This window comes from Artemia sp. Qi Xiang Cuo, chromosome 16 (assembly GCF_049724085.1).
Source record: "Artemia sp. Qi Xiang Cuo chromosome 16, ASM4972408v1, whole genome shotgun sequence".
NCBI lineage: Eukaryota > Metazoa > Arthropoda > Branchiopoda > Anostraca > Artemiidae > Artemia > Artemia sp. Qi Xiang Cuo.
The window spans coordinates 25,331,454-25,358,215 of NC_142809.1; the positions used below are offsets into that span (position 1 = coordinate 25,331,454).

General features: G+C 37.2%; 1 protein-coding gene across 2 annotated transcripts in view; it reads left to right on the forward strand.

The window, feature by feature from the left end:
- Positions 1 to 1,483: 1,483 nt before the first annotated feature.
- The window catches only part of LOC148942712 (NPC intracellular cholesterol transporter 1-like), a 154,246-nt gene continuing 128,967 nt past the window's right edge, over positions 1,484 to 26,762 (forward strand). Inside the window, exons 1-3 of one of the 2 annotated variants that reach the window (XM_089102813.1) lie at positions 1,484 to 1,525; positions 7,158 to 7,282; positions 19,106 to 19,256. In XM_089102813.1, the coding sequence (XP_088958939.1) occupies positions 7,202 to 7,282; positions 19,106 to 19,256 (232 nt within the window). In that variant the 5' untranslated portion in view covers positions 1,484 to 1,525; positions 7,158 to 7,201. Of the gene's footprint in view, positions 1,526 to 1,661; positions 1,681 to 7,157; positions 7,283 to 19,105; positions 19,257 to 26,762 lie in introns of those variants that run through there. The other variant, XM_089102814.1, reaches the window with a different exon arrangement.

Below are 26,762 nucleotides of genomic sequence, written 5' to 3' on the forward strand. Positions count from 1 at the left end.
AAATTTACAAAATTCATTAAGTTTCAAATTACCAATCAAAAGCTAAAAGCATGGGAAAATTTGCTTGGTTTTCGAAAAAGGGCGGAAACACCCCTAAAATGGCAAGTGTTCTTGATGAAAATCACACCATTAAATTGGGCATATCAGGGTACACCGATCTTTTCGAAATTTCAAGCTCCTTTCTACAAAATGTAGGATTCCCTATTTTTCCCAGCAACATTAATCAAAATTAAACAGGTCGTGTTGACAGTTGCGTCTCTATTTCTGAACGAGTCCTATCCCTTAGAAACTGAAAGTTTAAAAATGTGTTTAAATAAAACTAAAGCTGATTTGAACCTGATTCAGGAATGATAATTGTTATTTTTTTAATTGATCTCATTGATAAAATTTCGGTGCGAAAACAATATTGTAAGTTTCTAAAAATAGCCTGAGACTCCATAAAATGGCGTCGAATCCAAGTGATAACTATCCAATTGGAAGCGCTATTGCCGACAGCTCTATTTAGGAGAATTACAGTCCCCCGTCTTCAATAACAACAATCACTTTTAAATGGGATGGAGTGATGTGTCTCCTTTTTTTACACTTGGATTTTTAGGGGCAACCTAGTAAAGAATGAACTCAAGCCCATAGTAGCCGAAAATTCCAAAACTTGTTTTGAAAAAATTGTCATCTAGCTATTTCATATTAGATGTTTCATCTAGTTATTATTTTATCTTAAGGACAAAAGTTCGTTGTGAAAACATGGGAAGTTCAGAAAATAGCCTGAAAGCCCACCATAATAATCTTGGATAAAATGAAAACTGCGCTGTTGGAAACACTGAGGTTGAAAATCGCATTTAGGATAAATACGGTCCTCCATCTTATGCAACAAGGACAACCAGTTTTTCGCATGGGAATCAGTGGCATCTTTTTTTCTTGCCACACTAGGGAGTGTTGAACTATCATAAAGAGATGTCTATCCAAGAAAGGCTATTCTTTTCTTGGACATGCTAAGAAAAATTCCACAAGTAAACAACCTCATGGTATGCGGAACACTTTGGACAATGAAGCACCGACAGAGTCAGAAATTAATACTGTGCAAACCGAAAAAAATAGGTGGTATGAAAACTTTCTGAAGTTTAGTAATAATATCCAAACAGCATAATATCAAATTTCCAAGAGGTGTAAATTCTTTGCTTGATTTTCCAAAATTCCGTTTGTACGTTTCTTACTAGAACCATAAACGTATTTAATTTTTAAAATCCTTAGAGGATCTGTCTATCTTATTTCTCTGTTTGCTGAAACGTAATCCTTGACTTTGGCCTTGAACGATGTTTTATCTAAAATAAACATTGAAAGTTTTCTGAATTAATCTTCCTTTCATATAAATAACGTTAGATAGTTACTGAAAAATTTTTAAAAAAAATACAAAATCATCGTTTTCTCAATGATAAGAAGTATCTTTAAAAGTAAATTGCATTATCTTGCCACTTTGTAATTATCACTTGAAAGTGTCGTGTCTTTTTTTGTAATAAAGCCTTTTTGAGTAAGTAGCCTAGATAGGCTGTAAACCATTAGTGAATTTTGTTTTGGGAAGACTTCAACACAAAAAAAATGCCTAAGTGCATGTAAAAAAAGGAGTGGGAACGTCCGGTTCCCCCCTGTTCCGAACGGGGTGTTAAAAAGTATTCAGCAAAAATGGTAAATAACTCTTATTTGCGATAGCTTTTATTTGTAAAGCCTTATTAGCTTTGTGATTTTCTTTCTTTTTTCACTCATTATCGATGCCATGACAAATAAAACTCTCTCGTTCGAATCCAAAATATTTTTTTTTCTAAATACAAGTGACACTAATATTTAAAAGATTTAAAGGGGCTGTGGCCCAGCTCCGTTACCCCAAACTCTTTTTTGTGGTAATTTACAATCGTCTTAAATTTGACTTGATTGTTCATTTTAGTATCTATTCGTTTTAGGTTTAGTTTTCTATTTATCTTTCTTTTTTTTTTATTTGAGACGCAAATGCATAATCTACATGAAATTTCGATCCTGGTGACAGCTAGGATCGAACCCTTTGCCCACTATTACCAAAGAGAGATTAATCCCACCCTGTGACTGCGGTATTTAGGTTTCATTTACCCCTTCCCAATAGTTTTTATTAATTTTATTTGACTTATTTTGCAGCTTATAGTACTTTCGGAGCTTAGACTCCAGTCGAATTACAGTCGATTTCAAACGTTTCACCAGCGTAACCGCTACTCTGACCGTTTTGCTGTCGAAGTCTAGATGAATTTTTGTAACTCTTCTCATATAGTAGAGTTAGCACACAGTCATTTAAGGATATTAATTTTTTTTTCCTTGTGCTTTTTAAATATGTTTGCGACAAAGATGGTTTCGGAGTATTTAAAAAGGACTCCATTTAAGTCTATTTGAACCTTTTGCCTGACAATCTGAGATTGATCTCACTGACAAAGAAGTAAACTTTCGCTGTTTGGACCTCATCAGAATCATTTTTCAACTGTAATAAGCTTCCATGGTTCAGGGTTGAAACGTACTCCAAAATTTCGGCTCTTCTTAGGCTTTAACGTTACTTTTCCATGAATTTTTTGGGGGGAGAAATTTCTTTTCTTAATTAACACGAATTTAAAGGTGCAACCGAAAACGAATAAAATAGCATACATAAAGTTTAAAGATCATTGAAAAAGGCCAAACTCGAATCAACTCGGGTCTCAGTAAGAACTGAAGAATACAAAGTTCACAAGCAGAATCTCACACAATATCTCAAAAACAGCAAAACCCGTCAAATTGAAAAACAACTAGAGTTTTGCTAGTGGTAACTAGAGTTAAGCATCGCGGAATTTTACTGTATCTGTGAAACATAGCAGATGTAGAGTAATATAAGATACGATGGCTTTTGGATCAGACCCCTCCTCTATAAAGGAACACCGAGATATAGCCATATCCCTCGTTCTTGGTGTCCACTAGGTTGGGTTTGTGTTGGGGGTCCTTTTCTAGTAAATGTGCTTCAACTAAGAATCAAGAAACCCCTTTATTCTTCCTTATAGAAGCTAGATTGATTCTAGACTCTGGTATGGTGTTTCAGTGGCCCACTAGCAGTAGCGGAAAACATGGAGAATGAACTTCAGTAACTGCGATGGCTATAGGGATTTTTGACTATGGTAAATTTCATTGAGGCAGCTTTCATTTTATCAGACACCGTTTTCGAGGAGTCTCAGTTCATTTACTCAAATTCCTATAAATTTGATTTTGCATTAAACCTGTACCACTAAGATTAATGCAGGGCTGCGTCTGACACCGCAACCATAATTGTCATAATTAGGAAGCTAACTGTGAGTTCTGACTATGTTTGGCTGTAATCCAAAATTACTTTTTTGTATATATTTTGGGGACTAGAATTTCCATGTCCATCATCTCCTCCCCATGTGGTCATAATTACCCTTAACGAATAAGAAGAAAAACCACAATATTAGCCATTATGTTTCGATTTTCTAAGATTGAACAACTTCTTATGATAGGTATCCTAATGACAAGAGTTTAGGGATCCCCGTCAATCTACATAGGCCAGATCTCAATAAGCCACAGCGCTGATCTAGTTTTACTTTCGATCAAAATTTGCTGGAACCTGATAATTTGTTCTAGTAGATGTCTTGACTACAAGAATTCCCCTCAGGTTGCAGCCATGATAGGTTGCAGCTACGGGAATGCAGCTATAGGTGGTTGTAGCTGCAACCTGGCAAAGAGCAGAAAGTAGAAAAAACGCAGAAAGTAAAAAAAAGTAGAAAATAAAAAAAAACGTTTTAAATAAGCTTTCAAATGTAAAATAATCATCAATTGACATTGAATCGGGGACGGTAAACAATATCCATGATTTTATGTAAAAAAGTAATGGCAAACACAATGCAAACACAAGCAAAAGTAATGGCAAACACAAGCAGCATGTTCCGTTAGATTTTAACGGAAAGTAAGTGCACAAGCAGCCTGTTCCGTTAGATTTTATGATGGGCAAAACAAAAAAGTAGCAATCAGGACATATAACTCCTTACTTGCTACAAAATTGTTTGTAATTCCATATCCTCTTTCGGTAGACCTGCTGGAGAGAGAAATTTAGGGATGTTTTTTCCCTGTCTCGTAAAGAGGTGGGATGGACTCCGAAAAGGCACAATTATGACATAGATCTTACTTTCCCTGATTCTGGTTGAGTTTTGACCTTCCTTTCTGGAAGACGCCTTGACGACGAGAAATGAGACATTCTTTTCCGGTAAAAGTTATAATTATAAGAAATTGGGGATCCACTACCTCCAAATAGATTGGATTGGGTACCCAACATGAGCCCAACTATCACGTTGCTCTCACGAGATATTGTAGCATCAATTTGGACCAGATACTAACTCCCATATGCAGTTTCACCAATTCAAGAAAATGTTAGGGGGTGGACGAAATACATTTTTCTTAGTTTAGAGTGGGCATTTGTTTTCCAATGGAATTACCAAAACATGGTATTATTCAATGAAAATATCCAAAAACAGTACTTTAGAAAATCTAAGCTTTTTTAACATGCCTATAAAGTTTTCAAATTCCAAATTACTGTAGTTTGCCCCTATTTTTGAAACAGTGGGTAGCTTTTAAATTGGGTCAGAATTATTATTCCTTTAATTAAGCCCTTTCCTTTAAATCTTCCCCCGCCAGATTTCATTATGTCATCAATCCTTTTTATTCTTTGCTGTCGGTCCTCAATCCTTACCCTTTGACTTGTTATCTTCCCAACCAGATCTCAGGAAGTCATAAATCATTTTATTCTTCGACGTCGGTCCTCAATCCTTACCCTTTGACTTGGATCATCTGCTGTAGATCTCCTTTGATTATTGGCTGATTCTTGATTAAGTTTCCTGTAAATTCTGTCTAAATTTACTGGAGACATAACAGTCGCAAATTTCCTGAGTTCTGAGATATGAAACTGTAAACGTCCAGTTGAGGTTCTTAAAAATAGCAAATCGATTGGCTACCTCAAGAATTTGTGTTTTCTGGCTTTTTGACTGCATCAAACAGTTCGTGGTAACGAACTGTAAGTAACGAGCGACCCGGCTCAATAGTAACCGAAACTCTAAAAAAAGAATTTTGATACCAATAGAAACATCAAAAGAATCAGTTTTTATGCTGATTTCAAATATATAAGTTTTAGAAAGTCAAGTCTTACCCATCGAAAGTTACGCGCCTGAGTAAATTTGTCCTATTTTCAAAAAAAGCGGGAAACTCCCTCTAGAATTCATAGAACCTTAATGAAAATCACACCATCAGATTCAGCGTATCAGAAAACCCTACTATGGAGGTTTCAAGCTCCTATCTGCAAAAATGTGGAATTTTGTATTTTTTGCCAGAACAAAGATCACGGATGCGTGTTTATTTTTATTTTTTATTTTATTTTTTCCATGGGTAATCGTGTCGACCCAGTGATCCTAGAATGTCCCGGGAGGGCTCATTTGAATAGAAATTAAAAGTTCTAGTGCCGTTTTTAAGTGACCAAAACAAATGGAGGTCAACTAGGCCCCCTCCCACGCTCATTTTTCCCGAAGTCAATTCCCCACAGTCCCTGATGGAAAGGCTGCAAGTTACGAACTTTGCCCAGTCTTTAAATATAGTATTGGTTATTGGGAACCATACAGACGTTTTCAGGGGGATTTTTTCTGGTAGTGTGGGGGGGGGGGGGGTTGGATCGTGGTATACGTGGGAGGATCTTTCCATGGAGAAGTTTTTCATGGGGGAAGAGACATTTCTTTGAAGGGGGTACTGGATTTCCCAGCATTATTTTAAAAAAAGATCAGAAATTAAATTAAAAAAAAAAACAAATTTTCAGCTGAAAAACTTTTCAAGTGGAAACTTTTCATCATCAAAACTTAAAACAAACAAAACTATTACGTATATGATTGGATTTGCGCCATAGTCAATACCTCGCTCTTTGCGCTAAAGTTTTTTTGGTACTTTCATAAGAGCTATTTATTCTAATTAACGGCCTTTGTGATTAAGGGGTCATTCTTAAAGAATTGGAAAAAAAATCGAACCTTAGCGTAAAGAGCGAGGTATTGACTAGAGGGGCGAACCCTCCTAATATACGCAATAAAAGTATACGGATATAGAAGTTTGTTACGTACATTAATTCGTAAGTTACACATATTCATTACGAATCAAAATGTTCATAAATAAAATTAAACAACTTTCGAGAAAGCCATTTAGCTAAAAAAAAAGTAAAATTAATATGCAAATTTCGTTCTAATTATTCATGTACGATGAGCCAAAATCCTGTATTAATTTAAAAACGTCCAGAAATTAAATAAAAAAAAATTTTAAAACTAAAAGTAAGGGGTGACATTAAAACTTAAAAGGAACAGAAAATATTCCGTATGTGAAAAGGGCTGTCCCCCCATCAACGCATCGCTCTTTACGCTTAAGTTTGGCTCTTTCTCACAGCTCTATTTTTTAAAACAATAAAAAACTTTAGAATAAAGAGCGAGCTGTTGAGGAGGGGACAGCCCCTTTCATATACGGAATAATTTCTGTTCGTTTTTAAGTATTAATGTCACTTCTTACTTTCAGTTAAAAAAAATTGTTTTTTTATTTAATTTGGAACAGACCTGATGTTTTGCAGTACTAATTGCAGAAAGCTGTACTTTTCTGTGGTACCATCTATTTCGTTGAAAGGGAATTAGCCCTTTTCCTTAAAGGAATATAGCTTATTATAATTTACTATAATAACCTCTTGAATGTAGAAGGGTTCTTTGGGGAGAGGGAAAATATTTTCTTTAAAACACATTTTTTTTTTTAATTGGGTTACCACGGGTCGTGTTTTGCTCTTTATTAGGTTGTAGTGACGGCAGCAACCATGATATTTATCTATTGAATTCAGAGTTCTTCCCCACAGACGTTGCTGTCTAGACACCAACAATCCCCAATTGGGATATCTGACCCCCACCCCCCACACGCACCCAGAAAAAAAATATGTTTTTTATCTGTATTTTATTTTAGACCCAAAGCAATGTTAGAAAAGAAGTTTACAGCATTTCCTGTACCCACAAAAATAGTTATATTTATACATATTGGGTATCTATGATATGGCTGCGTCATTTTTTTTTTTTTTATCCTAGAATGATCATGATAATTTTTTGTAGGTAATTAATTGCGCCTGATATGTTACTGCTTTGACAGACGAAAAATGGCCTGGATCTGTCATATTTTCGTTTTGGGATTATTTCAAGCTACTATCCCTGATGCCAACGCATACAAATCAGAAAAGGTAGGTTATAGTTTTTTTTCAACTCAATTCAATTTTATTCGAATAAAAACATAACACAAACATCAATAACAATAAACATCCTAGAAGATAAGTGTTCTCTATGTATAGTAAAAGTTCTTGACCCTTTTCTAGATCTGCTCTCTTTTTAAACTTGCAGCTAGATTTTCGCCACCACCATTAGAAAAGGCCAAATTGGCCAAGAGTTCACTTAAATGCCTGTTTAAGTGTACCCCATCATATGCTTTTACAGAAATCCTTCGGAGAGCATACAACCTGAAGTCTTTTCTGTAGCTTTCCTCAGAGGAGGACTCTTCCGACTTAACGTTTGGGGTACCTTAGCTGGCTTAAAATGTGAGCTATTTTTATGATGATTCTTATTATGTCAAGTCTATTAAGTTTAAAGTGACCTATGAACAGCAAATAGTATGATAACATTTACAAAATTTCTTAAAAAGGGAAGGGGGAATACACTCCAAATCGGTATCTTGACGAAAACTATTCCACCAAATTCAATTTGTCTGAAAGTAACATTTCGGAAATTCCTATATTGGAGTTTCTTCTATATACAACTTTTCTCCTTCTGTACGCTAAGTAATGAGTGACATCTGTCAATGGTGACTGACACTTTAAACAAGCGGTAGGAAGCTGCCTCCACCTGAACTCCCGCTATTTAGGTTAATCTTTTATAGTGCAAGGTTGTGTTTGAGCAGTCGTTCTTAATGAATTGGGACAAAAAGTTTAACCTAAAGTGTAAGGAACAGGGGGTTCAGGGAGGAGCAACTAATAAACCCTAAATCCCTAAACAGAGAAAATTTTTGTAGTTAGTTAGTTAGTTAAGACAATGCACAGTTTTTTCGGCCAAACTCGACACCAGGAAGCTGTTAGACCAGGGTTTGCCAAAGTGATATGTCCACTATCTGTGGTCGAATTAGTTGAAGCCACGACTTGTCACCCTTGTAGCCATAATTCCGTACAACGCCAAGTGGTTCAACTTATTTCTTCACGACGTTCTGCAATGACCTGATTCAGCCTCTCGTTTTTCTTCGAAGAGGAGAGAGGCACTGCAAAAGATCTGACATGTTAGGGTCTCCTCTGGGTGTCGTATTACTTGGCCAAATCACTTAAGCGTCTTTTCTTGATTATGCTTGACAATGTAAGTTTTTGACCGCACTTCTTCATGAGCTCGTGGCTGCTGATTCCTTTTGACCGTCTGATTTTGTAGCTGGGACTTCATTCGATACTGGGACCTCATCTGAGCTGGGACCTCATTCGATGCTCCACGCCTAGAATCTATAAATGCTCCCAGATATTTGAACTCTTTTACTCTGCTCATAGAATCTCTGTTAAGATGTATAATAGAGTTGTTATCATTCTCAGTAGATAGGTATTTAGTTTTCAGGATGGTTATTGCGAGACTTGCCATATCTGCAGTAGCTGCCAATTCTTTTTGTCACGTCTTGGGTTTTCAGTGTTGAGTCGGATAGCAGAGTTCCATCATCACCATATTCAAGATCAGCAGCGCTTTCTTCGACTGGAAATGCCACGACATAATTTTCGTTCAAAGCTTTTTCCGTAATCCAATCTACAATGAAAATGAAAAGAATAGAGGAGCTGGACACCCTTGATGAACGTCATTCACTATTTCAAAGAGTTTTGTTAGTTCACCATATACTCGGATATTACTCTTTGTATCTTCATAATAGGCTTTGAGCAGGTTGACCAATTTAGTTGAGACACAATCTTCAAGCATTATCTGCTAGATGATAGGCTAGAACATAGAATCAAATTTGGCTATGAAGTCGAGTAGATAGCGATGATGTCTTGTCCATGAATGAATCTATTGTAGAGGAGGAGTCGCAGAGTAAAAATATGATCAACATACCCCAATCCAATCTTTCTTGACGGTTTAATATGTTAGCTCTGTACTTTGTTTTCATGTTTTCTCCTAAACAAATAAGTAGAACAACAGGGAAATTTTTATACAAGACAGTGGAACGCAAAACGCGGTGCTGCTTCTTTTTATATAAGGGTCAATGAGGATCTAATGCTGTTTTCTGGTCTCAATTTTGGCTGCCATCTCCTCCAGTTCTTTGGCCAAGCTTGACCAGTAGGGATTTTCTTCCCTCTTAGCCAGATTGGGGACTTTCTTAAGCAATTCTCTGAATACTCCCCAGCTGGGCGCTTTTCTCTTGTTCTCCAAAGCAGCCAGTGTTTCTCTGGTGCATTTTTTTTTGGTACTTGTGTTCTCTGTCCTAGAACTTTCTGAGCACTTCATGTGCAATTTATACGGTATTCTCCGAATACTGCCGAGTTGGGGTCTTTTCCCCAGTCCTCCAAAGCAACCAGTGTTTCTGTGGTATACCTTTTCTTGGTGTCTTGTGTTCTCTTTTGAGTTCTCTTTGTGTTCAACTTTCCTAGAAACATCATGTGTGATTTCTCTTATGTCTGCCAGGATTTCTCTGTGGTTTCCTTTGCCCTTGTATCAGATTCATGTTACAATTGTTTCATAACCTGTAAGCGGTTTCTCAATTGCACTCAGCTCGTACTTATGGAACTTGGAGTTTGTTCATAACAAACCTGGGGGATCGGTGGCTCTGGATTTTTTTTTTTCTTCAATTAGAGATTTTTAGTTTCACAGTTGTTATTAGGAGGAAATGATCTGAGCCATTCTTTTATCCAGTGTCGGCTCCTCCGAACGTTCTGGCTATGTGATTTGATATGGGCTCTCACTCTAAAGCTGCTAATTCTGCATTCTCATTTAGGAGGAATCCGACTCTATGTGCATCGGATCCTTCACCCGAGCTGTATAGGTGAAATTTCTTGCCACTGACTGGTTTGTTGATTGTCCTTTGATCTGATCTTTCATTCTGGTCTCCGTTAGGCATAGAACAACTAACTTATAACGATAAAATTCCACAGCCGTAAAAACCTGCGTCACATCACATTTGATGGAGGTCAAGTTCCAGGCTGTTAATCTCAGACAGAAGTTTTGTTGTCGATGAAAGGGTATGGCTGCTAAGATTGCATTAAAGATATTCGGAATAAAGATCAACGAAGAAATTGATTAGAACAAGGAAAAATACATATAAAGTAAATAATAGTTGAAACACACCAAATTTTATGTTTACCATGAACCAAAAAGTGACATAAGCATTAATAAAATACACACTTGTTGCCTCAGGATTGGGTAACAAATAAGTGAAGACGTTGTAATTTTTCTTTTATTTATTCTTCAATACCCCTTGTGAAAAAATTGAATAACTCTCATTGTTTTACATTCCTGGTGCTATGATGTGTTTTAAATCGCTCATTTGCCACGGTTTGCGACTGAGAAATATTTTTAGTTTCTTGTTCGAGAACTTCCTCAGGTTTGTACAGGACTTTGAATGCAGGAATGTTCGAATTGCCTTGCTCTTTCAAGGAAGGTTTGTATGTGTCTACTTACTATTTTCTACTGAGCCTTTTGAGCAATGAATGCATCATGGGCGTTATCAAAACCATCTAGAACATAATGCTTCAATGTATTGTCATTACTTATTTATTTGTTTTTCCAAAACCCACTTCGCTTGGAAGGGGTAATCCTATAAATTTCGGAAGGGGTTGATTTGATTAGAAATAGAAAGTTCTAGTGTCTTTTTGAAAAGTCAAAAGTGATCGGAAGGTAACCATCTCCCCTCCCACACATTTTCCCCTCAAATATCTGATCAAAATTTTGAAGTGGTAATTATGTTCAAAATAGTCCAAAGGTCTAATAACTTGGTCTCCGTGGTCGAAACGACCCCAACAGCCCTAAAGGCAAGGGCCTTAAATTCCGTATGTTGCCTATTATTGACATACCAAGTTGTCTATTCTAAAAGTTCTTTTTTAAAACTTTAATCCTAGGTCTCTAAAAACGCTTAGGGTAAGAAGGTGAAACTTTAAAGAATTGTTGAAACAGATACTGAACAAATCAAAACACGCAATGTACATGCTGGATGTAAAAGAGAATATCAGCAATTTCAGAGGAACCACTGACGATATTAAGCTGAAGCTTTAACGGTATGTTTAGGGGCTGTTGAAGATTGATCGGAGGACATCTAGCCCCCTTCTTTGCTTTTTAAATGCCCCCTCTAATAAAGTGTCCATTTTTAAATGTGGAACTTGTCACTCGGAAATGAGGGAAAATTTGATACTCTGTGTCTGAAAAGGCTAAGAGTATGAGGTGAAATTTTAGGGAATGTTGAGGAGTATGTTAAGCTAAATCAAAAGAAATTATGCACATCCAAGACATCAAATAGATGAATCTGTAATATCTTAGGAACTGGTAAGAGTATTTACTTGAAACTTATACTGTCACTATTAATAAAAATGCTGCTGTGGCTGCAACTGCGACTGCTACTTGTGGCTCCTTGTGACTGCGACGAATACGAATTGCGACTATGACTGCTTGCATTTGAGACTACTTGTGCCTTCAACTGTCATTACGTATTACTGTGAATATTTGCGCCTGCGACCACTCGCAACTGTGACTGCAACTGCTTATAACTGCCACTGCTTTTACTTGTGACTATTCTTATGAAATATTGAGGGGAATATTGAACTAAGATTCCAGAGCCACTTCATGTGGAAGGGTGGTCATATAAACTTTGTTGGGAGTTCATGTGACTAGAAATTGAAAGTTTCAGTGTCATTTTTAAGAGTTAAAAGTGACTTAAGGGGCAACTAGCCCCCCTTCTTCGACTTTTTTCCAAAAGACATCTGATTTAAATTGCCATTTAATAGGCATCACAATAGCGCTACCTAAGTAAAGAGCGAAGGCGGCACAATGTAATAATTTTTTTCTGACCAGGATGCTTCATTTAGATGGAGTTGTAAAAACTCCAAAAGGCCCCCTCCTCAGGCCTACCATTTCCCCAAACACATCCAATGAAAATTTTGAGATAGGCGTTTTGTTCAGCATAGCTGAAAGATCAAGTAACTGTGTCTTTGGAGATTTTAAATCCCCAAAGCCTTTAGGACAAAGGCTGTTAGTTATGCAATTCGTCCATTGTTTACAGATAGTATTTGTTATTGAGAAAAGTGGGCATGTTTGATATTTAGTTTCCAAAAAGACGACGGGCATTCAGGTGAGCCTTTTAGAGAATTTTGAGAGGAGTGTTGAACCAAATCAATAAAAATTTTGAGATAGCCGTTTTGTTCAGCATAGCTGAAAGATCAAGTAACTGTGGCTTTGGAGATTTTAAATCCCCAAAGCCCTTAGGACAAAGGCTGTTAGTTATGCAATTCGCCCATTGTTTACAGATAGTATTTGTTATTGAGAAAGGTGGGCATGTTTGATATTTAGTTTCCAAGAAGACGAAGGGTATTCAGGTGAGCCTTTTAGAGAATTTTGAGAGGAGTGTTGAACCAAATCAATAAAAATTTTGAGATAGCCGTTTTGTTCAGCATAGCTGAAAGATCAAGTAACTGTGGCTTTGGAGATTTTAAATCCCCAAAGCCCTTAGGACAAAGGCTGTTAGTTATGCAATTCGCCCATTATTTACATATAGTATTTGTTATTGAGAAAGGTGGGCATGTTTGATATTTAGTTTCCAAAAAGACGACGGGCATTCAGGTGAGCCTTTTAGAGAATTTTGAGAGGAGTGTTGAACCAAATCAAAACGCATTATGTGCATACAGGTTTTCAAAAGGGTGTAACTCTGAAATAACTGAGTGTTTTAATTTGGAATTTTTAGGAGATGATATGGCAGATGATCAATTGACCAAATATGGTAAATTTGTACGCTACTATTACTGCTACTACTACTATAACTACAACTACTACTAGTACTGCGACTGCTACCACAAAAACTACTTTTTTTGTGGCGAGTACTACCAAGGTTGAGGGTATTGAAATGAACATCTGAGGAAATTTTGAGGGAAAAGTTGAACTAAACCAAAACATACTATGTGTGTACAGATTGCCAAAAGATTGCCATCAGAAATATCTTTGAAACAGCTTACCATATCAAGATGAAACTTCAGGGGCATTATGAGTGAGATTTACATCATACCAAAAGGCAATACGTACATGCTATTGCTGCTATTAATACTGCTGCTACTACTGTTACTAGTGCTAATAAAGCAAAACTATCACTGCCATTTTTCCTGCTAATACCATTGCTACTATTTATACTAGTACTATTAAGGCTAAGTGTATATTAAATTTAAAAAAACAAGTTTTTTCAACTGAAAGTAAGGAGCAACATTAAAACTTAAAATGAACAGAAATTATTACGTATTTGAAGGGGATTGCCCCCCTCCTCAACCCCTCACCCTTTACGCTAAAGTATTTTAGTATTTTTAAAAATAGCGTCTTATTGTTTTAATTAAACAGACCTTGTATTTCAGGGGCCATTCTCAAAGAATTGGGAAAATACAAACTTTTTTTTAGTAAATACAAAACAAGTAAACACGCATCCGTTTTCTCTCTTTTGGCAAAAAATACAAAATTCCACACTATTGCAGAGAGGAGCTTGAAAGCAATACAATCGCATTCTCTGATACGCTGACTCTTAACGTGTGATTTTTATTAAGATCACCTGACCTTTAGGTTTTTTTTCTCTTTTTTCGAAAATCAGGAAAATTTTCTCAGGCTCGTAACCTTTGATGGATAAGATTGTACTTAATGAAATTTATATATTTGAAATCAGCATATAAAGCCGATTCTTTTTATATATATATTGGTATCAAAATTCTATTTTTTAGAGTTCTGGTTACTATTGAGCCGGGTCGTTCTTTACTTACATACGGGACCGATACTACTTTTTTCACGTTTCTCGTGTAAAACCAGGAAAGAACGAAAGAGACAGGTTATTACCCTCAGTGAAAAAGCGAATAGCTGAATATGAACGCAATGTTTAGTAAGTATAAGGTAACAATGACTGTGCCAAATAAAACTTTAACTTTTCTTTTGAATAATGAAGAAGAAAAAGAGTGACTACCGAAATATAAAATGTAAATAAGAAAGGACAATAAAATGGCATGGAAAATAGAAAGCTAAATTCTCTTACAAGAGAAAAAAGAATTTTTTTTTCTCCAAATACTGTGAAAGAGCTCTTATATAAAATATATATTTCTGCCCAATGTGTGGATTGGTGAATGAAAACTTATTTCATTTTGTATCCGAGTGTGAAGAGCTGTCTGAGTTGCGGAATAAATGTTTCGGACGAGTGTTTGGGAGCGAATGCTGGTTAATAGAGCGGATGGCTGAGAGGAACGCATGTGCTATTAAACAGTTGTGTAAGTTTCTTCGTTTAGGGACTAAATATAGGGAATCATGTTTGAGGGGATAGCCTGATACTATTTTTATGATTTGAATTTTATTATATGGTGTTTGTTGGTTAAAAGTAGAACCTTGGTGTGTTTCTTTTTTGTCGTTTTGTTGTTCTTTTTCTTTTTACCTTTTTTGATTTTTACTATCTAAAGTTGTATTTTGTTCCTGAGTGTTGGTCTGTAGATTGTATTATGTGTTGCTATGGCCCACAGGCTTTTCGCAATAAATCTTATCTTATCTTATACTATTTTATGGAAAAAAGTGTCGTGCTTATATGAACAATAAAAATTAAGGTAAGAGTTTATTCCAAGTCAGGAACGAAAAGCATCCTGTTTTCATTTTTAATATCCCTCTAGAGGAAACATTAGTTGAAGGGCGAAGAACTGTTAAAAAGGCCGAGATTCTGCATCCAGGCCACTAGCACTGATCATAACTATTTTATGTAAGATCAAGTCCAAGCGATCTTCAAAATAGCTTCCTTCGCAATAATTATGATTGTAATATAGATAAAGATGCAGGTCTGATATAAAGATACAGCAGATTACTACTGATGTTCAGCTACCACATGAGCAAAGCATAGTAGGTCAATCATGAACTGCAGTTGCTGAAGAGTTTACCACCGTGGATAGTCACAATAAGTGGCAGCAGTAAGATGAGACTGACTTTTTGAACTTCAAGATTTAGCATGAAGGCAGCAACTAAAAGGTAAAGAGAGTAAGGGAATAAGAACATGAAGAAGTTTGAATAAACAGCCTATCTTTAGACAGAGCCCGGTCATTTTCAATGACAGAATGTCCTAAGGATCCAGGAAAAGCTTGTTCATTTTTAGGCAGTCTTGCCCATGGCTCAGCATTTCCTCCAAAGAGATGAAACCCTTAAATATTTTAAACTTACTGTCAGTTGAAATTTTGTTAGAAACTAATTTACCGTCACTATCATGATTGGTGAAGTGAGTTGCCCCCAAACCCATCGCCTTTAAAGGGAGATTATAAAACGGTTGTGATGCTAATAGCCTTGCCTAATGGACTTCTTCGTATGGAATAGTCCAAACCCTAATGTTATATCTTAAAGTATTTTAATATCTAATGGTTCTTTTATATTTTATTTGGTATGAGTTAGACCATGCCTTTTATAAATTAAATGAATAAACTATTTTCAACTGAAAGTGAAGAGAACATTAAAACTTAAAACGAATTGAAATTATTATGTATATGAGGGGGTCCACCCCCTCATAGACGGAAAAGTCAAACTTTAGCGTAAAGCGTAAAAAACGAATCCCTGGTCTCTCTTCTGGCAGAAAAGGGTTGCAAAAGGGTTCTCTGATACGCTGAATGATATGGTGCGATTTTCATTTAAGATTCTTTGACCTTTTTCGGGTGTTTTTCGTCTTTTTGAAAATCAGGAAAATTTTCTCTGGGTCGTAGCTTTTGATGGGTAACATTAAACTGAATGGTTTTTATATACTTGGATTCAACATAAATATCCAATTCTTTTGATGCATAAATTGTTATTAAAGTTCTGTTTTTAGAGTTTTGGGATGAGCTACTTGCGTTCTTTGGAACGAATGTGCCACATGTTGATCGGCTATCATGGAATTTTAATCGATAGCTTTTCCTCCTCTTTGGGACAAATTAATGGTTTGTACCACAAAATGGCAGAAAACATAACTTTTCTGTGATACAATCCTTTTGTTGTATTCAAAAATGACAGCATAAATTTTAATTTCCATTAGAGTGAACCTTCTCCTGATTCTTAAGTGCCATTGGTTAGATACTATTATCCCCGAAAAATACACGAATCCTTGGCCCTTGTCTTCAAAAGAAAATCAAAAATTTTGTTTATCTTCGTAGGGGTTTAAAAACTCTACATTGGGGCTTTCTGTTTGGTTTGAATTTGATGCTCTGATTTTATCAAGATTCCTCTCCCTTTTGAGGTTGTCTTGCCACTTTTTCAAATCTTGCAACTGTCCTCAGACTCATAACTTTGTTAGGTAAGTTTAAGTTTAACAGATTTTATATATCATGGTTGCAACTGTGGCTGAAACATAGCAAAGAACGAACAACGGACCATAGTGACTGAAAATTCAAAAGCCATTTCGAAAAAAAACTGTCAAGTGAGGAAGAACTGCTATTTGAAGCTGATTCAGAAATAGTAATTGTTATTTTGGTTAATCTTAATGGTAAATTGTTTTGTAAAACAAACTTATGGGATTTCCAAAAAAAAACTGAAACCCCTCAGTACTAATGTTTGATCGAAATGGTAATTGCACCACTCGGATCACCAGGTTCAAAAGCCCATAAAGAAATACAGACAATTCAGGAAATGTAACCATTACAGAGTCATATTGGTTTAAAGGTAGCTATGAAGGGTGTTAATACTTTGAGTAATTTTCTAAATTCGGGGATCGAACTTCATTGGGGCAGCAAAGTGGGCTCTATCAGATCCCATGTACCTGTGGAAGCTCATATGTGGGACGTACTAACCAGAATTCGGAAGAGATTACTACAGCATCAAGACTCTTATTTTTTCGGCTTTAAAGCAAAATTCCAAGCCTGCAGATTTCACTTCAGCCCTATCGGAACATATTTTTTATTTTTCGGACCATTTTATCTTGTTTGATAATGTCTGTTTGATTTCTACGGACCGGGGTTTAAAGCAGAATTTTCGGGAAACTATTGAAATTATGAAAATGTTATTCAAGGACATGAATAGAGACACAGATGATGAATTTGGGTTGAACTCTATATACCATAATTTATTAAAGTCAGATAGAGTAAGGTTCATTTCACTCAATGCGACTGACCTCTGTCCAATTGTTAGTTCAAACAATGCTAACGAACCAGAACCAGGAAGGTGAGTAAGATTCACTTTCGGTATTGCTCTCAAAAAATAAAGCTAATAGACAATATGTTGTTATTATATTTTGTATATAAATTATTTCTTTTAGTTGTTTATTTTAGTATTTCTGCTGATGACGGTCACTGCACATGTGACCGAAATACCCAGTATTTTTTGTGAATTATCACTGTCTAATAAAAGGATTTATCCCTATTTGAACTCTTATTTATCGTCAAGGAAATGCAATGTGCTCTTCAAAATCTCTGGGCTTTAAAATCCCTGCATCTGTTTGTTAATTGTAGGAAACAGCAACATCTAAAGCCGGGACAGGAACGTGCCAATTCTTGTACCCTAGAAATTATGAGAAAGTATATTAGATAGCACTGCAGAATTTCTTTGTATATAACAGTGGTCAAATAAGTGCCTATATCAACAGGTTATCTTATATGGGCTATGTGCATCTTTAAGGACAAATTTGCCACAAGTCAATTAACTATCTTGTCATTTTCACTCGATAGGGTTACTTCCTCGTTGCAGAAAAATTCTTGAGTATGCCCCAAAATGGCATAATATCTACTTTGCTGTGGAACTATCCATTTCGGTAGTTAAAAAGTCTTCTGTGGAATGAGTCTTCTCTAGATCTTTTAGTACCATTTGTTAGATGCGATTACCCCTGAAAAAAAAAAATCAAGCATCCTTGATAATTCTTCTGTAAAAACTCGTGCAAAAGTTTGCATTTTCTTGGGATAGGGGGTTTGAAAGCTCCGTAGTAGAGTTTTGTGTTTGGTTGAATATGATGCACCAATCATGGTGCATCCACCTAGTAAAGACTGAGCCATGGCTCATAGCAACAAAAACTGAAAAACATATTTTGGGAAAATCTGTCGAGTATGGAAAAATTGCCAATTGTAGCTGAATCAGGAATTGTAGCTGTTATTTCTATTAGTCTTAATAGTAGATTGTTGTTGTGAAAACAAATTTATGAGAATTTTGAAAATTGCCTAAAATGGCTTTTGAACGAAACGAAAAGTATACCATTGAAATTGGAATTGCCAAAAACCCCGCACACTAAACTTACAGCCCCCTGGCTTGAACAACCAGGAAATTCAGTTTTTGCATAGGAAGCACTGATCTGTCCTTTTTTATTTGTTTTTTTTTCACGCTAGTGGGGCAGTGGGACATCAGAGAGAGATGTTTAAAGGCTTATTTAAAAGAATTCACCAATGTTTACGTGCTTTTGTGCTTACCAAAACACACTACGTGCATGTATGCTGTCATAAGGTTGTGTCTGCAATTTCTCAGAAACGGCTTAGAATATTAAGATGAAATTTCCGGGACATTGTCAGGAGGAGGTCGAACTAACTGAAAGGCCCTATGTGCATGCTACTACTACTGCTTTGATTGCTAGTCTACTATTTCTACTGAGGATAAGGGCATTAAGGTTAAGTTATTTGGAAATGTTGAGAGGGATGTCGAAGTAAATTAAAGCGCGCTACGTGTATGTAGGTTTATCTGTGGGATGTTGAAGGTTTAGGAGAATTATTTGTATTGTACTTTATGTTTTTCTTCTTTTCTTCTCTTTTTTAGTTGAATCTGATTTGCTACTGATTTTTCAAATACATACTCGAACCATAGGCAACTTTCTTAAAGAAATTGGTAGCCGCATTATTGTTATTTTTTTTTCATTTCAGAGAACTTATGAAAAAAATAATGATGGACAGTGCGTCTGGTATGGACAAGAAGGAAAATTGAACATTAAATATGATGGACCTGCTAAGCCACTTCAGGACAGGTTTAAAGACAAATTAAAGACTTCTTGCCCGGAAATGTATGAAGAGATGGGTAAGAATCACAGACTAAATTTGGTCATTTAAAGTTTAAATGGATTTAAAGCTTCTAGTCCCTGAATCATGGTTTCTTTGTCAGATGCAATATCAGGGTTGCAGCGTCAGATACAGCTTAGTATTGAATGAATTCAACCCGCACTAAGCAAAAATTTGAAAATGTAATTTGAAAAGAACTGTCAGGAGAAGAAGAAACGCCATTTGAGGTTGAGTCAAGAACGGTAGCTGTTATTTCCGTTAATGTTAATGGTAAAGGTTTACTGCAAAAACAGATTTAATAGAATTCTGAAGATTAGCCTGAAATTGCACAAAATTTCATATCAAAGAACATCAACATATTCTGCCCCCACCTTAGACTTCTCCCTACAAGCGGTTTTAAGGTTTTATATCAGCCTTTAGTAACTGTTGTATGTTTTTTAACAGAACAAAAACAATTTCCGCATAAAATTACTGAGAAACTCAAACTTCAAACTAACAAATAATACCAAATGTTACAGGGGGTTACTATTCCCGTTTGCTCCTTCGACGTGAGATGTGATTCATCATCGACTGTTTTCAATGTTGTTTTCTTAGTAGAGGGTAAACCGTATCCTATCATGAATCTTAGAGGTTGGGTGTAGGAGTGACAGCTTAAAGAAAAAAGAAGAGGCTCATTAAACAGGGCGGAGGTACTAACACGACGTTTCGACGGCAGGTAAAACTATTACTACAATTAACGAGTTGCTTTCGATGTTGTTTCCACTTCTCTTTTGTTTCTAGTCATTGTTGATATGGCATTTTAAAAGAGATACAATTGCATGAGTAGATCGACAGAGATATTGCAATAGATAGACCGATACATATAACAAAACAAAGGTGTTGTAGTAGCGTGGTGGGATTGATCTCAGCTTGGTGATACAGAACCCAGAATTTGAACTTAGCTGGAACAATATACTGCAGGGCTCAGGATTTGATTCGGGTGATGGGACTAGCGTTTCCTTACTAATCCAAACAAGAAAATGCATTACCGAAATTTAGGACAATGATTACATTCCCAATGAGTGGGAGACCTTGATAATTCTACTTATCTTTGAAAAAGCAGACCGAATGGATTATGAAAATTACCGTTGGATATTCCTTATCCCTATTTCTTCCAAACTGTTCACAGTCATACTTCTAAGCATATTTGGATATGTCAGAAACAGTCGAACGTGACTAAACCAGAGGATTCAGGCCAGGCTTGGGTTGCTGTGACCAGATCCTTAGCCGGCGGCAGGTCCCTGAACACCGGTTTAAAGACCAGCAGGAACAAATTTTAATCTTCATAAAGTTCATCATTGCATTTGATTTGGTCCAGGATGATGCAATATGGAAGGCAATCAGAGAGGATGATGTACCTGAGAAGATCATCAGTCTGCTAAGGGCATGCTATGCTGGAACAAAGACTCAAATCAGAGTCGATGACGAGCTTTCGGATCTGGTCCTGATCGAGGAGGGTATACGTCAAGGCTCCGTCCTCTCACCAACTTTGTTCAACTCTGTCATCGATTGGATCCTCCTGGTCCTGGACAAATACAAAGGTGTTGCAATGAGCCTGACCTTCTCCATCTTGGATCTTGACTCTGCTGAAAACCTGGACATGCTTGCTGAATCTGTTGCGGAAGCCCAGGCTATGATCAATGACGTGGCAGACAAGGCAGTCTTGAACGACCTCCAAATTAGTCTAGAGAAAACAAAAACGATGCAAACGGCTGGGATGGATGAAACCCTTGTGACCCTAAATAGTAGTAAGATCGAAGACGACCAGTCGTTTAGATACCTTGGCTGAATTGTAAAAACCTGCTGGTGAGTCTTCAGAAGATTTCGTCAGCCTGGAACGTTTTACCTCAACTACGCCTCTCAACAAAAATCTTGAACGACGAAGTCAGGAGAAGATGTGAGGATTGCCCAGTTGTCTCTTGTGTTGTCAAGAAGAGGAGACTCAGATAGTTTGGCCACCCAATGCGCAGACGAGATGACTAAATAAGCAAAAGATGCTTCAAATGTCTACCACTACCGGCAAGGAAAAAGAGAATGGGAGGACAAAAGAAAATGTGGCTTGCGAGAGTGAACCCCAATGCCCTCCCAAGGCCAGAACATAATTTGCACTTTACTGAAAAAATATTAATGTTCTTACTTTTATAACTTTAATAAATCAAATAATATTAACATTTTTGATTACTAAATATCAGTATTATGTATCTTAACCTAACAATACACATTCATTTGTATTTTAGCAGTAAAGTGCAAATTATGTTCTGGGCTGGGGAAGGTATAGGGATTTTGAGCTCAACTTGTGTTAATTTCTGCTCGTTTTTAGTTTGACTCGCTTTTATTTATTGTGATTTCTGTTCGTTTTGGGTTTTGTTTTTATATCATTGCTGATTTGCGGTAGTTTCACGCTTTGTAGATTATTTGATTTTATTTTTGCTCATGTTTTGTTTAATGGGGTTCTTTACTTTTCTTCGAAAAACTTATTTTGTGGAAAAAGTTTTTTTTTAATTATTTTCTGTTCGTTTTATATTGACACAGTCTTTTCAGGGAAGAAGAAAATAATACTTTGAGTCTTTTCGTTTTTTTAAAACTTTATAGTTTGGTCTGCTGTTTGTTTCCCGGGGGAAAATTTTCAGCGATGTTTAACAACATACACACTTTTAAAAATCTATAAACACACAGTAGTGTTTTATTTCACTTCATACCTCATCAAGTTGACCTAAGATAGTAAACTTAATACCATTTGCAAAACAATCTATTTACTTTCTTTGATAGGTTGGATACACTTACGCTATTTTGACTTGGTTAAATTTTAAGAACAGAAGTAGCCCCGAGAGTTTGAATATAATACCCTCAGTCGTTCTTGGGATACTGCTGAGATGCCTTATTAGGAATTAGCATTAACACAGTGCATTTAGATTTAATCTTTAGGCAATATTTAATTTTTAAACATAAAGGCAAATGGGAAGGTGGGTGAGGGAGGAGGATTAGTTGCCCTCCAATCACTTTCGACTATTAAAATGGGCATCAGTCCTCTCTATGTTCAAGCAAATCAGCCCTTTTCAAAGTTCCTGCGACAACTCCTTCGATATGAACTGCCCTGGTCTAAACAACACCAAAAAAATCATACATTATACCCACATCGAACAACACTGAACAAAATGGCTATCTAAAAATTTTGATTGGATTTGCTTGGGGAAAAGGTGGAAAAGAGAGGGAGGCTAGTTGCCCCCAAATCACTTTCGACTATTAAAAAGGGCACTAGACCTTTGAATTTCAAATCAAATTAGCCCTTTTTCAAGTTTCTACGATAAAGATTTCAATAAAAACTTATATGCCCCCAGGGCATAACTTATAACCCTTAACCTGAAGACTGAGGGAGGAGTGTCCTGCTCAAAGGTGTAATGGGTGTTAGTTGCCTTCCAATTACTTTCGACTATTAAAAAGAGCACAAGCTATTACAATTAAGAATCAAATGATCCGTTTTTGAAGTTTCTACACCAACACTTTATATAAGAACTTTATATACCTCCAAGGCATAACTTAAAACCCTTGCCCTGAGGGCTGTGAGGGGAATGTCATCCTCAAAGACTTAATTTACTAAACTTAAAACTATGTTGAATAATGTGGCTATCTCAAAATTTTGATTGGATGTGTGTGGGGATAAGGTGGGCGTGAGAGGGGGGCCCTCCAATCACTTTCGACTATTAAAAAGAGCACTAGCCCTTTGAATTTCGAATCGAATAAGCCTGTTTTGAAGTTTATACGACAAAGCCTTCTATAAAAACCTTATATGCCCCCAGGGCATAGCTTACAATCCTTGCCCTGTGGGTTGTGGGGGAGTGTCCTCCTCAAAAATGACAACCACTTCCATATGAAGTGCCCAGCTCTATTCCCCCTCAAAACATATTTTCTATTTGGAAATCAACTACGCTGAGCAAAATGGTTATCTCAAAATTTTGATTGGATTTGTTTGGGGGAATGATGGGTGTGGGGGGGAGGCTAGGTGCCCTTTAACCACTTTCGAATGATAAAAAGGGCACTAGAACTCAATTTCCAATAAAATGAGCCCCTTATGAAGTTTTTACGAGGACCCCTTCCATATGAAGTGTCCTTCTTTAAAAGAAAAAAATAATATATAGTACATTTTGCCAACATTGTTCTTATATGCCCTCAGGGCATAACTAAAAACCCTTGCCCCGAGGGTCGTGGGGGAGTGTCCTCCTCAAAAACATATTTTCTATGTGGAAATCAACTACGCTGAAAAAATGGTTATCTCAAAATTTTTGTTGGATGTGTTTCGGGGACTGATGGGCTGGGGGGGGGGGCTAGTTGCCCTCTAATCACTTTCGATTACTAAAAGGGGCACCAGTCCTTTGAATTTCAAATCGAATGACCTTTTTTGAAGTTTCTACGACAACGCCTTCTATAAAAACCTTATGTGCCCCCAGGGCATAGCGTAAAACCCTTGCCCTGAGGGTTGTGGGGGAGTATCCTCCTCAAAAACAAATTTTCTATCTGGAAATCAACTACGCTGAACAAAATTGCTATCTCAAAATTTTGATTGGATGTGTTCTTGGGAATGATCGGCGGGGAGGGGGATAGTTGCCCTCCAATCACTTTCGACTATTGAAAAGGGTACTAGCCCGTCTAATTTTCAATCGAATGAGCCTGTTTTGAAGTTTCCACGACAATGCGTTCTATAAAAACCTTGTATGCCCCAGCACATCACTTAAAACCCTTGCCCTAAGGGTTGTGGGGGAGTGTCCTCCTCAAAAACAACAACCACTTCCATATGAAGGGCCCAGCTCTAAAGGAAAAAATAATAAATAGTACATTGTGCTAATAAATCGTTTTTATATACCCTCAGGGCATAGCTTAAAACCCTCGCCTCGAGGGTTGTGGGGGAGTGTCCTCCTTAAAAACATATTTTCTATCTGGAAATCAACTACGCTGAACAAATTGGTTATCTCAAAATTTTGATTCGATGTGTTTGTGGGAATGATGGGCTTGGATGGGCTAGTTGCCCTCTAATCACTTTCGATTATTAAAAAGGGCACTAGTTCTTTGAATTTCAAATCGAATGACCTTTTTTTTGAAGTTTCTACGACAACGCCTTCTATAAAAACCTTATGTACCCCCAGGGCATAACTTAAAACCCTTGCCCTGAGGGTTGTGGGGGAGTGTCCCCCTCAAAAACAAATTTTCTATCCGGAAATTAACTACGCTGAACAAAATGGCTATCTCAAAATTTTGATTGGATGTGTTCTTGGGAATGATGGGCGTAGGGGGGGAGTTGCCCTCCAATCACTTTCGACTATTAAAAAGGGTACTATCCCGTCTAATTTCCAATTGAATAAGCCTGTTTTGAAGTTTCTACGACAACGCGTTCTATAAAAACCTTATATGCCCCAGGGCATCACTTAAAACCCTTGCCCTACGGGTTGTGGGGGAGTGTCCTCCTCAAAAACAACAACCACTTCCAGATGAAGTGCCCAGCTGTAAAGGAAAAAATAATAAATAGTACATTGTGCTAAAATCGTTTTTGTATACCCTCAGGGAATAGCTTAAAACCCTTGCCTCGAGGGTTTTGGGGGAGTGTCCTCCTTAAAAACATATTTTCTATCGGGAAATCAACTACGCTGAACAAAATGGCTATCTCAAAATTTTGATTCGATTTTTTTGGGAAAATGATAGGCGTGGGGGGGGGGGGCTTGTTGCCCTCCTATTACTTTTGACTATTAAAAAGGGCACTAGCCCTTTGAATTTCCAATCGAATGAGCCTTTTTTGAAGTTTCTACGACAACGCCTTAAATAAAAACCTTATATGCAACCGGGGCATATCTTCTTCTCAAAAAAGTATTTTCTATTCGGAAATCAACTTCGCTGAACAAAATTGCAACTCTTGTCCTGGGGGCTCTGAGGGGAATGTCATCCTTAAAGACTTAATTTACTGAACTTAAAACTATGTTGAATAATGTGGCTATCTCAAAATTTTGATTGGATGTGTGTGGGGATAATGTGGGCGTGAGAGGGGGGCCCTCCAATCACTTTCGACTATTAAAAAGAGCACTAGCCCTTTGAATTTCGAATCGTGCCCCCGGGGCATAACTTACAATCCTTGCCCTGAGGGTTGTGGGGGAGTGTCCTCCTCAAAAACGACAACCACTTCCATATGAAGTGCCCAGCTCTAGTCCTCCTCAAAACATATTTTCTATTTGGAAATCAACTACGCTCATCAAAATGGCTAACTCAAAATTTTGATTGGACGTGTTTTGGGGAATGATGGGCGTGGGGGGGGGGCTAGTTGCCCTCCATTCACTTTCGAGCATTAAAAAGGGTACTAGCACTTAGAATTTTCGATCGAATTAGCCTGTTCTGAAGTTTCTACGACAACGCCTACTATAAAACCTTATATGCCCGCAGGGCATTACTTAAAACCCTTGCCCTGAGGGTTGTAGGGGAGTGTCCTCCTCAAAAACACATTTTCTATGTGGAAATGAACTATGCTGAACAAAATGGCAATCTCGAAATTTCGATTGGATTTGTTTGGGGGAGTGATGGGTGTGTTGGGGGGGGGGCTAGTTGCCTTCCAATCACTTCCGACTATTAAACGGCCCTAGAACTCTCGATTTCCAATCGAATGACCCCTTTTTGAAGTCTCTACTGCGATCCCTTCCATGTAAAGTGCCCTGCTCTAAGGTATAAAAATAATATATATTGTACATTGTGCCAACATTGTTCTTATATGGCCTCAGGGAATAACTTAAAACCCTTGCCCAGAGGGTTTTGGGGGAGTGTCCTCCTCAAAAAGATATTTTCTATCTGGAAATCAACTACGCTGAACAAAATCGCTATCTCAAAATTTTGATTGGATGTGTTTGGGGTAATGATTGGCGTCGGGGGGCTAGTTGCCCTCCAATCACTTTTGACTATGAAAAACGGCAATAGCCCTTTGAATTTCCAATCGAATAAGCCTTTTTTTAAGTTTTTACGACAATGCCTTTTATAAAAACCTTATATGCCCCCAGGGCATATGTGTTTGGGGGAATGATCGGGGTGGGGGGGGGGGCTTGTTGCCCCCAATCACTTTCGACTATTAAAAAGGGTACTAGCCCTTTGAATGTTCAATCGAATGAGCCTATTTTAAAGTTTCTACGATGACGCTTTCTATAAAAACCTTATATGCCCACAGGGCATAACTTAAAATCCTTGGCCTGAGGGTTGTGGGGGATTTTCCTCCTCAAAAAAATATTTTCTACCTGAAAATCAACTACGCTGAACAAAATGACCATCTTAAAATTTTAATTGGATGTGTTTGGGGGATTTATCGGGGGGGGGGGGGGGCATGTTGCCCCCCAATCCCTTTCGACTATTATAAAGGGCACTAGCCATTTGAATTTCAAATTGAATGAGCCTTTTTTGAAGTTTCTACGACAACGCCTTCTGTAAAAACCTTATATGCCTCCAGGGCATAACTTAAAACCCTTGC